The sequence below is a fragment of the Apodemus sylvaticus genome, chromosome 2 (genome assembly GCF_947179515.1).
Source record: "Apodemus sylvaticus chromosome 2, mApoSyl1.1, whole genome shotgun sequence".
Classification (NCBI taxonomy): Eukaryota; Metazoa; Chordata; class Mammalia; order Rodentia; family Muridae; genus Apodemus; species Apodemus sylvaticus.
Window position 1 is genome coordinate 25,071,639 of NC_067473.1, and position 16,424 is coordinate 25,088,062.

Consider the following 16,424-nt stretch of genomic DNA (forward strand, 5'->3'; position numbering starts at 1 on the left):
ATTCATTAATCATTCCATCAATTACATCTGAAATGATATTCTGCTGCATGGATATCATTTCAACCTCCCCTCCACTCACATCTGCCCTTTCCTTTCCCCTTTGCCTGTACGAGGGCCACTTCGCCACCCCCCTACCTTCTCCTGCCCCACTGCTTCTGCATCCCACTACACTGGGGCATCAAACCTCCACAGGATGAACGGCCTTCCTACCCTTGCTGTCAGGCAAGGCTATCCTCTGCTACAATGTATCTGCAGCTATAGATCTCTCCCTTAACACTCCTGGGCTTGTGGTCTAGTAACTGGGAGCACTAGGTGATCCTGGCAGCATATGTTGTTCTTCCAATGGAGTTGGAATCCCCATCTGCTCCTCTAGGTTTTCCCCAAGCTCCCCCACCGGGTTCCCTGATCTTAATCTAATGTTTGGCTCCAAGGGTCAGTTTTTGGAAGGATATCCCTACGAACCTTCTCAAGTGGTTCCTAGGCAGAAGCAACTCTTGACTACACCAACAGTGTCTGGTTTCCTGTCTGCAGACTTGATGGAATCCAACATAGGGCAGTCCCTGGATGGCCCTTTCTTCAGTCTCTGCTCCATTTGCTTTCTCTGCTCTTATTTTGCTTAGGAAAATTTCTGGTTTACAAACTTTATGAAAGATGGTTGGTACCATCTTTCTTCAGAAGAGACTGAAGAAAGGGTTTTGTTGGTGGTGGGTGGAAATGCACCTATTCACTGAAGGTGGTCTCTACAGTTTCTCTTTCCCCCTTCTCTGCACAATTGGGCTAAAGTCATAACGCTTTGTGTCCTTACATTTCCCTGGTGCCGAGTTCCCTCACGTGGTTATCCCCAGTTTCTCTTCTCCCTGCTACATATTTTTGTTCCTTTTTCAGACCCTCTGTACTTCTCTTCCATCCTCTCAAGTACCTGATACTGCCATTTATATCCTTCTTCTCCTCTCTCCCTCCCAGATCTCCTCTACCTCCACCTCCCAAAATCATCCTGTCTGCCCCTCAATGCAGGATTGAAGCATTGACCATAACCAGGTCTCCCTTCCTTAGGAGCTCCATAACGTCTGCAGTTTGTATCATGTGCATTGTGAACTTTAGGGCAAATATCCCCTTCTTAGTAAACACAGACCCTGTATGTTCCTTCTATCTGTGTTACTTCACTCATGATGATATTTTCTGGTTCCATCCATTTGCCTACAAATTTTAAGAAGTTATTTTTTTAATTGCTTAGTAGTATTCCATTCTGTAACCATATTTTCTGTATCCATTCTTCTGTAGGAGGACATCTGGATTCTTTCCAGCTTCTGACTACTATCAATAAGGGTGCTATAAACTTAGTGGAATATATGTACTTTTAATATGTAGGAACATTTTTTGGATATATGCCCAGTAGTGATGTATTTGTGTCTTCATGTAAAATCATTTCCAATTTTCTTACAATCCACCAGATTTATTTTTTTTAAAAATTTTTTATTAGATATATTCTTTATTTACATTTCAAATCTTTCCCCCCTTTCCTGATTTCCCCCTGAAAATCCCCTAACCCATCTCCTTTCCCCTGCTCACCAATCCACCCACTCTAGTTTCCCCGTCTAGGACTTCCCATATACTGGGGCATGGAATATTCTCAGGACCAAGGGCCTCTCCTCCCTTTGATGTCCAACAAAGCAGTCCTCTGTATTTGTTGTGTAGTAGCAGAGTCTCCCATGTGAAATGTATATCAGGCTCCTGTCGGCAAGCACTTTTTGGAATCCACAGTAGTGTCTGGGTTTATAACAGTATATGGAATGGATGCCTAAGTGGGCCAGTCTCTGGATTGTCTTTCCCTCATTCCCTGTTCCACACTTTGTCTCTGTATCTCTTCCTCTGGGTATTTTGTTCCCCTTTCTAAGAAGGACAAGGAGGAGGATCCATACATGAATGCAAGCACGAATGGTAGGTTTTTTTTTTTAATGTGACAATGTAAAATATCCTAGGATAATCACCTAGACCCCCCTTTTATTTGAGGCTGACTATGTTAACATGTTCAGTGTTCTCCAGTGCTTCTTATGAAGTCCCAGCAACTGTTATTTCAATCATACAGGCTTAAGCACTCACAAGAAAGTATTTGTCTGATGTACCAGATGATTGCCTACCTTGTCATCTTAATCTACAAACATGCCAGGCTATAGCCCAGTGGAGGTGCTTAGTCTGAAGCAGGGAAGTTCAATTACATACTCATTAACTTGAACATTGATGGCAACCTGTCTAGGATTAAAGTTCTTGACTTTTATGAAATTGCCTAATTAGTACTACCATATTCACAAGCATAAACTGTTGTAGACTTTGTAAGGATCCTTGTGATTTAGAGAAGCATACATATGCTACTCAGAAGGAACCAGTGGAAAAGATTACTAGGATGACCAATACTAGAAACAGGCTTTAGTTGGACTTATAACACACCCTATTATTATTCCTTCTCCTTACCTAGGTTCATAATCATAATGGATCTGGTTATAGTTAAAATGGCATTACCTTCCTTTAACCACTGTTCCTCTGGAGAAGGTACCCTCTTTCCCCGATACAACAACAGCAACAACAACAATACCCACAAGTTGTTAGGTAATTTTAGGTTGGCACCACTTTTGAGAGGCCAATTGTTTTCAAACCACTTTGGGAGGAACCCAGGACTCAGGTTAATTTGTCTCCTGAGTGCAGACCCCTGTGTGATTCTATTATCTCAAGAGTCTCTTCAATCTTTGCATTCAGTCTCATGACATTCTACCAACTTTAATGATCTAAAGCTTGTAAAAGTTGATGTAAAACTCCATAGCAAAAAAAGCTTTGTTTATGTTAGGCTCTGCAACCAAACAGCCATTCATTCTTAGGAATATGTTTATACTCCAAGTTGATAATAGCCATTCCTTACATTTATTGTTAAATATGCATGACTTAAAAACTACCCCATGCATCCTGGAATTGGACATAAGACATGACATCCCTGACCACTAAATCCCTTGAATGAGTGCATTTTCTGCTCTGTGTTTCCTTCTTGGCCATCGTCTGTCTTCTTGTCATGTCTGTCAGGCGGCGGCCATGACTGTGCACTTAGAAAGGACAGTGTCCCAGCAGAGAGAGGTCAGGCCCTGCAGTAGGCATGCTGATGAAGCACCACAATGAACACTGAATATGGTAACTCTCTACCTCACTCCCAGGGCAGACTACAATTTTTTCCTGGCATGGCATTCCCCCAGATCTCTAAGGTATGGACCATTCTATCCAGGATTCTCCAGCCTACAGAATAAACACCTCCAACTCCCCATGCCATTGAAATTGTCGTTTGGCATTGCTTCCCTTCATTAGTTCAGTGCTCACCAAAGTGAAAGCAAAACTGATTTCTCTCATTTCCATAAATGATATGGGAGGTTCTTAGGGATTATTTATCATGTAGACGGTAAACCACCCCATCCTGTCTTGTTCAGGTGGTAAAGTGTTTGCCTGGCCAACAGGAGAACTTTAGTTCTCAGAACCCATATAAAGAAGTGAGGAATGGTACCATGAGCCAGTAAGCCCAGAGTAGTGAGGCAGAGACAGGCACATCCCTGTGACTTACTTGCCAGGTAGCCTAGCCTAATCAGCTAGCAACGGACAGGAAAAGATGCCTTCTGAAGTAACAAAACAAACAAAGTAATGTGTCTGGTACCTGAGGAACAACACTTGAGGCAGACCTCTTACTTTGATATACCCGTGTACACATAGGCAAGTGCTGCAGAAAAAAGAAGTAAAATGTGTATGAGCCTTTGTTTCTACCTCATGTGATATCACCATACAAAGGCTAATCAGATGACTGTAGAATTGACTGTAGATTGTCCATGAGGCTCAGGACAAGCTGGTATGGAATCCACTTAGCAGAAAACATATGTCATGTGAGGCTGGGGCAGGCAAAGTCCTCACTGTAGTATGGGGAGTGACATCCTGCAGAAGGAGTGCTGAGAAAGCTTTCCAGAGCCCACTGAATATGTCAGTGTCCAGGGAAGGCTACATTGTTTCCTGTGTGGCATGGAGCCCACCCAGTACTCTAAGGTGTGGACCAATCCAACCAGAAATCTCTAAGCCTCAGCCCACACAGAAACACCTTGAACTTCCCAAGTCACTGAATTCTTTTACCTGACATTCTTCCCTTGATTAGTGTAGTCATCAAAATGAGATTGTGATTGTGCTGGCCTTGCATGCTGGCCATGTGTCACATGGCTTTCTGTTAACTGGATTCCATGCAAGGTTGTCCTGAGTTCCCAGTGGGACAGTTTAAACAGCTCTGAGGGGAAAATATTCAACCAATCATATTGACCCTCCCCAAATATCTCTCCGGAATGTTTGCTTGCTTTATGATTTTGAGGTAGGATCTCTGTGTAGTCAAGGCTAGCCCCAAACTCTTGGCAATCCTGTTGCTGGGATTACAGACATGGGGGCATGTCTGTGTTCATGAAGTACAAAGAGCAGCTAAGTGAAAACACATTCAGTCCCTGGGATGCTGGTTTCACAGAGTGCAAAGGTTAAAACATTGCACTCCATGCTTTAGTGTGAGAGACAGACTGCAGGGCAGAGCATGCAGAACTGCCCCAGGCATGTGGACACTACTCTGTTCTCTTTCCTTCTCTGCTCCTGTTCTTCCATTATCTCTGAGGATGCATGGGAATGCCCCAAGAGAGACACAGGAAACAACCATTTTGGTGCCGATGGTCACTGCCTAGCCAGAGGCAGCAGCAAGGTTTTAACTTTTTCATTTTGTTAGACCAGTATTGCTTGATTTTTTTTTTCTCGAGGATGGAGTGGTTGTGATGTTTAAAAAAAAGATGGAAGGAAGCAGGAAAAAGGAAGGCGGGAAGGTCTGGAAATGTTGCTTAGGGATAGGGAGGAAGAGGAGATGGAGTGGGGAGAAGAGAGAGAGGAGGGAGGGGACAGCAGGAAAGGCCTGCACAATCACAGTCCTAATCTTGAAAGTGCACCATAGGCCTGGGTGCAAGGAACTGTCTGGTCCAGGCCTTGACTTCTGCATCCTGCCTCCCTTAATGTTTGTTAGTATTTATTTAGAAAGACAGAGTAGTAGATTCCAGAACATCCACTGTTAGCTCTTTTCAGTACCTTTATCTCTTTACCTTAAGGTTCTATCTTTGAACGTCAAGGTTTGATCTCTTTGTATGTATGTATGTACGTATGTATGTTTGTGTGTAAGCATGTATGTATGCCTGCATGTATGTACATATGTATGTATGTACATATGTATGCATATATGTATGTATGTGTGTATGTACATATGTATGTATGCATGTATATATGTATGCAGGTGTGAATATCTGTGTACTTGCATGTGCACACCAGCATGTACAGGCATGAGCGCTTACCTCTGTGAATCAGGCTTATCTGAGAGCTTCTTTCTCTGTCAGCACAGGAGCTATTCTATTGGTTTACCTGAGATGGCTTGCACCTCTCTGACTGGGAGCCTCTGTTGCACACCCCAGGATGCCAGGGTGTTACAGTCCACATCTGCTGATGGCCTTCATCCTCCCTGGAAGCCTGTCCTAAAGGAGTGGGATTACACTTCACCAGGGGGATTTGGAACAGGAGCAACTTCCTGACTGATGGTTTCCTCCCATAGAATCTTTTAAAATAGAGTTTCTTCCTATTTGTCAGTTTTGGTTTCTGTTTTTTTTTTTAATTGAATGAAAATACACAAGGTAGATTTTTTAAGACTCATTTCATGAATTTATATGCTTGTGTTGTTAAGCAGAGACAGTTTATTGCTTATTCAAGAAACAACTTAGAATGCTTCAATTTTTTCCCTAACAATTTAGCATACAGCAAAGGTATCCAAAAGTGCTTTAGCAAGATAAGAAATAAACACGAAATATTATGTTTATGGGACAATAACTGACTGAACATAAGTAATATTATTTTCTCATTATTAGCTATTTGAGACAAACCCCGAATGGCCGAGAATTGAATTAGAAAAGCCAGTGTTTATGTTGCTTATGGATTGATGGATGCTATGTTGCTGGCATATTAAGATAAATATGAAGTGTCATTGTCATCTAGTGGCCACTTTGAGTCACTGTCACCATTTTAGTCAGAGCTGAGCCTCAACTCTGATCCTAGGCTCAGAGCAGATAAGCAGCTGGAATGGGCAGAGTCCATTTTTCCTGCTTTAGGAGCCAATCAGAGGTTACCAACGAGAGCCAATGAGAGACTGTCAGACAGATGCTAGTGCTTAGACAGTATCCTTTCACTTTTTGTTTGCTAATTGAATTTCAATTTGGTGACAGAATGGAATCCCAGTGATAAATAACTTTGGAATTTATTAAAACTTCTTTTTGAAGTGTGGTTTTGTCACAGTTCAGTGGGCACTTGATGAACTTACTATTTATCTTTTTATATTTGTGTGAGCATGTAAATTTTCGTCTAAAAAAAGCAAGTTTAAATATTGGGTTGCTCTACCTTCTCATAAGCTTCCTTTATTTCTGACATATTTCTGACACAGGCAACATAGACTTATCCTCTATAACTTTGATTCATTGCTTCTTTCTGTGCTGACATTTTTGCCCTGTTGTTTACAGTGACTGCCCCTGCATTGAGGTCTAATTTATCCACTACAAATTCCCTTTTATGAATTGTTTCAGGAAAGAATTTGTTTGGTCTCTGTCTGTTTCTGTCTCATATTCATGTGTGCACACACAGGTGAATGGAGAGTCCATGTTGGGTTCCCTCTATTACCTGCACTTTCCCTTTTGATACAGGGTTTCTCTTTGGAACTGTAGCCTGCCAATTTGGCTAGACTGGCTAGCCAGCAAGCCCTTGGCATCCACAGTGTCTCTTCTTCCGTGGAGCTGTCATCATCATGCATGCCATGTTAAATCCATGCCTGTTCTAAAAAATTATTCTGCCTTCTCTTGTCAGAAACTATATCTCAATAGTTTTGCTGCTTCCTATTTGTTCTTTAGCAAACAGGATACGTAGTATTGTGTTACTGTTGGGTTTGATAATCATGTTCCTTCATGCATCTCTGGGGGATCAATTTTAGCTCAGTGTGTGTGTGTGTGTGTGTGTGTGTGTGTGTGTATGTGTTTCCCTGTGTGCATTTGCCACATGTGTGCAGATTGTACATGGAGTTCAGAGGAGGGTGTCAGGCTCCTCAGAGCTGGATTTCGTTGTGCGCCAGCCATGTGGGTGTTGGAAACTGAACTCAGATCTTCTGGAAGAGCAGCAAACATTCTTTTTTGCTAAGCTATTATTTCAGGCAGGCATATGCTTTATGATTTTTGAGTATGTGAACTCTACTCACTCTCTTGTCAATAGATACTTAGTTCTTATTTCAAGTGAGGCTAGACTCCACTCTTTTATACACTCTCAGCCTAGATTGCACAGGTTTTGGAGCTATTCTAACTTACATCACAGTCCTATGTCCCTTGTTACTTGCTGTTTCTCCTGGCCAAGTGCTCATGGTCCATCTCTCATGGCGGCTCCCTCCTCCTCTGGTCTCCTCTCTTCTCTCTCTCCTGTTTATACTTGTAGCCCCAAGTCAGATAACTAAAAACCCAACTACCTCAAGTACTTGATGACTGGAGGTGGATATAGGATATAACTGTCACCTGGGAGGCTCTGCTAGTACATGACAAATACAAAGGGGGACACTCTAAGCAAGCCACTGAACTGAGAACAGGATCTCCAATGGGGGAGCTAGAGAAAGGATCCAAGGATCTGAAGGGTTTTACAGCACCATAGGAGGAACAACAATATGAGACACCCAGTACTTCTAGAGCTCACAGGGAGAAACCCATCAACAAGCCAGTGCACATGGAGTTTCCTGTGGCTCCAGACACATAGGCAGCAGATGATGGCCATATTGGACATCAAAGGGAGGAGAGTCCCTTGGTCCTCGATGCTGCAATGTGGGTGAATACTGGGACAGGGAAGCAGGAGAGGGTTGATTGGGGAACAGGGGAAGTGGAGATGGAGTATGAGAGTTTGGGGGACCAGGAAAGGGGACAACAATTGAAATGTAAATGAAGAATATATCTAATAAAGAAAAGAAAAAAATAGAATTGAAGGCATGAAAGTGGAGAGGAGGCCAAGGAAAAGAAGGTTCAGTGACAGGCCCAAAGTGAGATCCAGCTCAAGTGGAGGCCCCAAAGCCTGACAATATTACTGAGGCTATGGAGCACTCACAAAAAAAGGACCTAGCATGGCAGCACTCTGAAAGACACAACAAACAGCTGAAACAGTAGATTCAGGGCAACCCAGGAGGATGACCAGCAGTCTCAATCAATCTGGACCTCCAGGATCTCTCAAACACTGGCTCACCAAACAGGCAGCATACACCAGGTTATATGATGCCCCTAGCACATGTACAGTGGAGGTCTGCCAGGTCTGTGTTCATTTAGAGATGATTTACCTAACCCTCAAGAGATAAGAGGTTCCAGGGAATTTAGAGGTCAGGTGGCGTGTTTGGTGGAGACATCCAACTGGAGATAGGGGAGAGGAGGAGGTATGGGTTATGGATCAGTTGGAGGGTGTACAGGGGGTGGTGGGGTGGGGAATAAAATATGGAGTGTATAAAAATAACTCATTAATTAAAAATGCACGAAGGGGCTTCAAAGAAAAGGAGTCAAGAGTTACAAATCAATCTTTCATTCATAAATAAATAAAAATGAAGATTTAAAATGACATTTAAAAAAAAACAGTAAAAAGCATTAGCAAAAATGAAAATGTAATAACAACATATAACATCCCAATAACCTAACAAATAGCAAACCAATAAAAAACAGAACTTCAACCAAAAGTCTAACAGTAAATTATATGAAGCACAGTTCTCTCACTGCACTCTTAGGAACACAGAGGTACAGCCTGTTTCTCCTCTTGGATACTTGGTGGCAGGGCAGTCCTCAGTTCTCTCTCAAGGGGTGTTGTCAGAGCAGGAAAGGGAATGACATCCTGAATCAGCTGGCTCATTGGCTGGGTAGTTAGGGCCTATTCGCCCTGAGGAATTGAATTATGTAGAGGAAGATTCATCCAAGAAATTATGTGGTTGTTGAGGATGGTGCTCTGCAGGGGGCTCCTGAGGTGGAAAATCATTCTGCATGAGGCGCTCATCCTGGTCTGTGGAAATTTCAGCTCTTGCTACCATTTCTGGGACCTGGAAGAGGAAGGCAGCTATTAAGATAGAGGCTTGGTGGGGACATAAATGTCAGCTGTCAGGCTTCTGCCTCCCACTACCTCAGCAGGAAAGTTATCATTGATCTTTGAATTGACACCATTGTTGTTATAACTGCAGGCAGGGCAAAATATTCAGAAATACCCACAAATACATAGGCTGACAAGATGTCACTCAGACTTCTATCAGAGCAAACCAATAAATGGGCAATGGGAAGAGACTTCATTTTGTTCCCCCAAAAAAGCAGAAGGTCACATGCCACCCTGATCAATTAAAATGAGGAGCAATCAATAATATTTCCATTTGGTTGTTAATCCTTCAAGTTGTTTCCCACCTGGGAAGTCACATGACCATTTCATGACCTTGTCACAGGACCTAGAAGTTGCTTAAAGCTCTGCATGGTATCTCCCCTATAATGAGCACATGTAGGAATGTGTCTGGTTATTCATCTGTCACCCTTATTGTACTGTAGTTTCAAACAGAGCACCAAAGTACACTCAACAATAATTCAGTATATCACAAGAGCCTAATATCCCAGAATACTTGCACATAGACAGAACAATGAACAACTACATTCCAGGAGGTCAGTGACTGCTTGAGCATGTGGATTAGAAAGGTGCTAGATGAAAGCAAAAATGGATCCAATGGAAAAATGGTATCAAACAGTATTAGCCTGATTGAGTTGCTTGTCCCTACCTGATGTTGGGTTTGGAGGTTGCTGGTCTTCTCATGTTTGTCTTTATCATTCATGTTCAAGCCAACCAAGTATTTCTCTATGAGAGACCAGTCAAGAAGTACTTCCTTGCTCTCCCGCATCAGCATGACCCTTCTCTTCTTCACAAGCATCTTCTCTATGAGGAGCCGGCTATGCAGGTTGCTGGAAGCACACTCTGTATAGTAAGATCCTCCTCCCCTTCATACTTACAGGTCCCATTAAGCCCACCAGGACCCAGGTTGCCATGAAGACCTAATACAATATATCTTAATACATCCATTGCTGCAGCCCAAATACCAGTAAGTATCCACATCTCTCCAAAAGAAAGTGGGATCTCCAACTATCCATGACAGCCCAAAGCAATGGGGCAACATCTATTAATAGGGGGCAAATACCATCAAAGAAGGTCAGTAGAACCAAGAGGAAGGCATTCTGTCATTGTATTATATCACAGTCAGGTCTATAAAACCCTGCCTGAGTACCAGAGACCTAGTACTGCATAATTACCCTCTCATGAACTAAATAACTTTTCTATCTAGAGACTTCTGAGTCAGCCTTCATAATACTGGGAGGGGTAACAGTCTCTTACAGACTTATAAAAGGTGAGTCCAAAATCCCAAGGCACACTGTTGGCTAAACATCAGAAGGGATAGAACCAGACCTGCAGACTCTCCAGTCCAGAAAGAAAGGAAGGCAGAAATGGCCTTTCCACAACTGGTGGCCTCCCTCACTGGTCCTTACCTATAGAAGTTAATCTCCTTCTTGAGATCCTGGATGTTCTCTCCGGCCTCAATCTTCTCCATCTCTAAGTTGTGAAGAAATGACTTGATCTCCTTCTCCTTTAACTTCAATTGCTCATACATTGGATTCAGCCTCTGGAAGGTCCTGTTCCCAGGAACACAGAACTCTATGAATGTGGATGGTTAAGAATACATCATCTCACGATGGGTCTTGTACTACCCCAGGCTCAGAAAACCACATTCTAGTTTCTATATACTGGGATATTCTTCAGCTTTGGAAACTTGTTTTCCTGTCTCCGGAGTAGTAGAATCTAGGCATCCAGAAGGACAGTGCCATGGCTCCCTGTGTTCGCTCAGTAGAGCTGGAGATGCAGTCTAAGCAGCTATAATCTCATGAGCCCAGGCCACAGATCTTCGCCCACCAGAAACCTGTGGTTATATATTTCCTATTTTCACAACAGGAATTCTAAATCCTGAATAACTTATACCTTAGAGACAGACATTGCACATAATTGTGGAGATAAGACCAGACATCACCACATCTTTATAATCTGCTCAGGAGATACAAATGTATGAACAATTGTGACCCCAGAGCCAAAGAACAGTGTTGATGGGGGCTCCCAGAGTTCATCACTAACATATACCTGAAACTGTCTTACAGGTAAATCATCAAGACAAAACACAGACCCCTAGATTCCAAAGTGTGAAGGGAGATATAACCACACAATGTGCATGCACAGGTAGGTGCATTTGAACACACAGAGACACACAGATTTGGACACACACATACAAGGAGAAATGGAAACAGAGAATGAGATATAGATAGAAACTGAAAGAGCACAATGAGATGCAGAAGAATTGCATGTGACATTACTGTCTCAAAGTATAAGGCCCACAAAGAGGAATAGGCAGAGCATCAGGCGTCTAGTCAAACACTGAGTTGAACTATGTAGACCAGGCCTCTCCAGCTGATTCCAGGAGTTCCATCAATCAGTCCTCTGCAGGGCAATTACAAACACTCAGCACAAACTCACAGCTCCTACGAACTCACAAATCTACTTCATGTCAAGGGCTTTCCAAATGCACTATGGGAACTCATTTTCCACTAATTCTATCCCTGAATTCTTCATTCCCACAAGTCTTCTTTTCCACTGGAGGGATCAGAAGAGTCCATTTCCCACATCACTGCTGAGCACGCTTTAGGTTCTGCCTCTCCTCTAAGAAGTATTTCTGGATCTGACGTTGCGCACAGGGACATTCTGGTGGTACAGCTTCTTAGAAAACCCCTCCTTAAAAGGGTAAGATGAGGGTGACATTGCTGACCCCAGATTGACACCACTGTGTTTGGAGCAATGCATACCTCTTTTTCATGGCTCCCTCTGTGATGGAGATCAGGCGATCATTCACATCGTTTTTCTCCTGGGTAACGAGCTGCAGCTCTGTGGTCAGCTTCTCCTCTTCCTTCTTGGCCTGCTTCTTGCTTAGGACAGTTTCAGGGTATGATGTCTGCCTGCCAGCCCCTGTAGGTAGAATAACACAGGTGAACTGCATGGTGGGGACACAGAGTATAAACAGACGACCCTGAGACTCGTACAGAAGGACAACAGGCATAGAACCCAGTGACATCACACAGGGTTTGGTTCAGGCTTGAGATGCCTCCTCAGTGGATCTCAGCTCTACCATCCCCGTATAGAGACCAGGAGATATGAACAGACAGGTGTGTCCTCTGCCTCTCCACACATGCTTAAGATGAGCAAAGAGATGGCTTCTCTTGGCTTATTGGCAACTGCTCATGGTGCATCTTGGCTTCAGAGCCCTCAGTCCCGTAGTTTCACAAATCAGATGATAAATTCACAGTCCAAAAGTATATAAGTATGTGGAGATGTTCAAATATCCTACCCTGTTACTTGATGCCCAGGACATGTGATTATAACATCATGCAGAATGAGAACCTGCTCAACACACTGATCAGATCCCCCTACTGAAACACCAAACACCCCAGAAGTATCAATTTAATCACATCTCTGTCTGGGTGTATCCCCTGTTACAGGTTTTTGTATTTAGTACAGAAATTCCTGCCACCTACAGCTGGTCATATAGAAATGTAGGGTGGGAACTGTCAGGGAGAGAACATAAGGTAATGGCTTGGAGCACAATTCTCTCCCTGCTACTACTGTCAGATAGCCACTGAAGCTAAATGAAGCCATGAGAGTGAAGTGCAGTGATGCCCTGCCCTAAATTTGCATAGGTTAGACCCTCTGTGACTCCTGATGCTCTCATTCTGTCCCCTGTAACACCCACTATACTCATTGAAAGTAAAGACTTGGAGTTCACAGAATAACAGCTTTGCCCTTGCCATCTCCTGCCTTAAGGACTAGAGAAAATAATGTTCTGAAATCCTTGATTTTCAAGAATTGTGATAATCATGAAAGTTCTTTTCCTACCCAGACGCTGCAGTTCCTGTGCCCCATTGTTAGAAAGGCCAGCTCAGGACACCCCTGCACATCCACTTCCCCGAACTTACTCCGCATTCCCCAAGACCAGCTCCTTCGTCCTTCATTACTCTCAGAAGAAAGGGCAGTTTCCTTCCTCCTCTCTCTAGTCTCTCTCCCATCTACCCTCGCTCTCCCAAAAAGTTTTCTCAGTCGGGCAAACATGTCTATGGAAGTATCCTCTAGACACTGACTGAGAAACCTTAGTGTACGTGTTGTTGCTACAACACTGGTGACATCACAGTGGATGCCAAGAACTCTCCAGGAGATAATAGAATGTTCAAGAAGGGAATGGTGATGTCATGGGGTACAGCCTTTGGCTCCCTGCTAATGTTCTTCCTGTACCAATAGGAAGCTGAGGTGCCCTTTCCTGGAGACTCTCCTGGGGCATAGCCAGTGAGCCCATCCTCCTTCCAAAGCCAGGGTTTGCTCTAGGCTTGATTGGCACAACCTAAGACATCCTGATGTATCTCTCTGAGTGTTTACTTTTCATAACAGTATCAGAAATGTCTCATCCTACCTCACATTTCCCTCAATCAGCAATATGAGCCATTACCATCCACTGAGAAATCACTCCAGTTTTAATATGCAGTCAAATGTTCTTCTGTCTCATCATGTGCAGGTGGGCGAAATCACATCCATGCAGTTCCTGCAGGGCAGGTTGCAATGTGTGTGTGTTAGGGGTATCAGTCATGATGTCGTATTCTTAGCATTTTGAAATTTCCCCAAGATGCCTTAGGAGAGAGAGAGAGAGATGCAGGCTTCATAGTGCTGGCAATAGTTTTGAGATCTGTTGGTAGGGAAATTAGAATATTGGAGCCACCAATGGAAAGGCCCTCAGGCTGAGTATGAGGCTCTCATCACTTCACCAGTGTCACCAAATGGGGATGGCTTACAGCCCTCTGTAAGCTACAAAATGAGATTCTGTCAGAAAAAAATAAAATCGTCAACAGCAATAAGGGCGTGCAGGCAGAAGGTGTAGGGAAATATGATAGATACAGGCGAGTGCCCAGAGCAAGGGCTTAGCATCTCTGTTTGGGTTCATAATTGGCCCCATAAACCATACAAACACTTTTCAGACAGTTCAGGGTTATTGAATTCAGACCTTAATATTGATCGATCAAAATGGTAGCTCAGGTTTTATTTGCTAACAATCACCCCAATCATCTGTCTCTGTAAAGTTATAAATTCAAAACAAAACAAAATAAAAAAGCACAAGTAGCTCATATGAAGTGCTCAGTTCTGCTCAGGTTGCATATGGATCTTAATTTGATGGGTCCCATGGAAAGGTTTCAGAATATTGTAAGGTTAACAAATGTCATACTAAACATAACAGGATGTGATCACCATGATCTTGCTGAGACAAGTTTGTTTTTCTGTGTCAATGATTCGCTGGCATATTACAGCAACAAACTGAAATAGGGGGCAGACATAAAACAAAATGGCTGTAGCTATACTGGTGGGTACAGGCCTCAGCATTAGAAAACCCAGGTCTCTTTCAGTGACTAGTGCTGACCTAAGAGTCCTATGAGCGCTGCTTGTAAGCCTAGCTCTTAGAAAGTGGAAGCAGGAATATCTGAGCTGAAGGTTAACCTGGCAAGCCAGGTAGAGGACAACATGGAATATTTGAGACCCTGTTTCAGAAAACAACACTGAAAATACCACACATCCAAGGCCTCACCTAACAATCCTTGTCTGTTATAAAGAACTTACCATTCTCTCCTTATGAGTCTTTCATTCTGGGAAGATGGAGAAGTAGAAATGATCTTTTTATTCTGAAGATTTTGTTCTCTCTTTCCCTGGGTCCACATTAAGAACAATGAAAGTGGGTATCACCTTCTGAACAACTGTCATATATACTGCTGCTAGCATGATACTGTGACAATGACAATCTCTAGCTTTCCTGAGTGCTGGTGCCCCAATATGAAGTATCAAGTGCTGTGGCTAAAGACCATTGAATCTTTCAAGGGGCTAGGCAGAAGCCATCAAAGATACTCTACCTCTGTGTCCTGAGATTAAATCAGGCAGACATTTGTGAACTTAGTGGGTTATTTAACCATACATCTTTCTCCCATGTCCACATTTCTTAGTTCAGTACAGGGCAGAGTTCATGTACCTCTGTCTCAGATTTATCTTGATATATTTTCCCTGGGTCCTGATTTTTTATATAATTGGGTGTAGACAAGAAATTGCTGCCCTCAGTAAGATGTGAAGGGTATCAATAACTAGTGAGCACACTGTATGTGCTTACACATGTACAATCATAGACAATGGAGGATAAGTGAGGAGTGGGTCACCAACACTGTGTCCTGGAATTTGTGTGCTTAGACCTGGTTCACAGGAAATGTGGAAGGACACTTGGGGATCCCCTGCAGGGACAGAGTGAGGTGGAATGGGCACTGAGAAGGCTGAGCAGCACTGCTCAGGCCACTCCTTTCAGGTAACAAACACAGTCTCTCTTTTCCTTCCAAGGAGCTCCTGTGGAGGCCACAGAACTTATCTAAACATGGTAAGGTCATGCAGACATCTTTCATAATGTTTCTCCTTGATAAGGCTTGCCCCTTCCATATCTGTAGCAAACTTGTCCCACCACAGCCATCTATATCATACTGTTGCTGTAATATGCCTCCCTGTCATGGATGTAAAACAAAAGAAAAATACATCTTGAGTCATTGATTCAGAGCAGAGTCATGCTGACCATGTACCATGGAATGTTCTGTATATTGTGAGGTTTGTTAATCTTATTAATTTTCACATCTATATTCTTCCCACAGGACCCATCAAATTCAAGGTCAGTATTACTATTATGTCTAAATAGCTTGAGTCAGGGCCCATGTAGGTCATGATTCCTGCCCTTTGTGGTTTTTGCACACAGCTGTCCATGAGAAATAGGTAGTGCATATTATTGATCTGTTGCCCTGATTGGTCAGTCTTGAGGTATGCATTCAATAAACCATACTTGTTTAACTGAATTCTGTCTTTATTGGTTTGTTGTGTGACTCCTGGACATGAACCCTTCTATTTCACAGAACTTAGTACAATGAGCCAAGATCAGGAATGGTGACATCTTGCAATAAATTATGTGACAGGAGGATGGGTGATTTATCCCTTGTGATAAGGATCAGGGGTGTCCTTGGTGCTTTTTAGGTCTCTATTGGCCTTGTGTGCAACACCTTCAAGAGCCCAGTTCTGATCTTCCTTGGGATCATTGTGTCCCCATGATGATACACTCAGACATGCCTGTGAACAACCAGAAAGAGCTGGATTTCTACAATGAAGGTAACGTTGCT

The 16,424-nt window shown here is 43.1% G+C and overlaps 1 protein-coding gene across 1 annotated transcript; it reads right to left on the reverse strand.

Annotated features, from left to right (window-relative positions):
* Window positions 1–9,025: 9,025 nt before the first annotated feature.
* On the reverse strand, window positions 9,026–13,299 carry LOC127677283 (disks large homolog 5-like). Its single transcript, XM_052172388.1, has 5 exons — window positions 13,167–13,299; window positions 12,003–12,162; window positions 10,644–10,787; window positions 9,884–10,064; window positions 9,026–9,169 (listed from the first exon to the last, which is right to left on the reverse strand). Exons 1-5 carry the CDS (start codon window positions 13,297–13,299, stop codon window positions 9,026–9,028), a joined length of 762 nt encoding a protein of 253 aa, XP_052028348.1.
* Window positions 13,300–16,424: the final 3,125 nt, after the last annotated feature.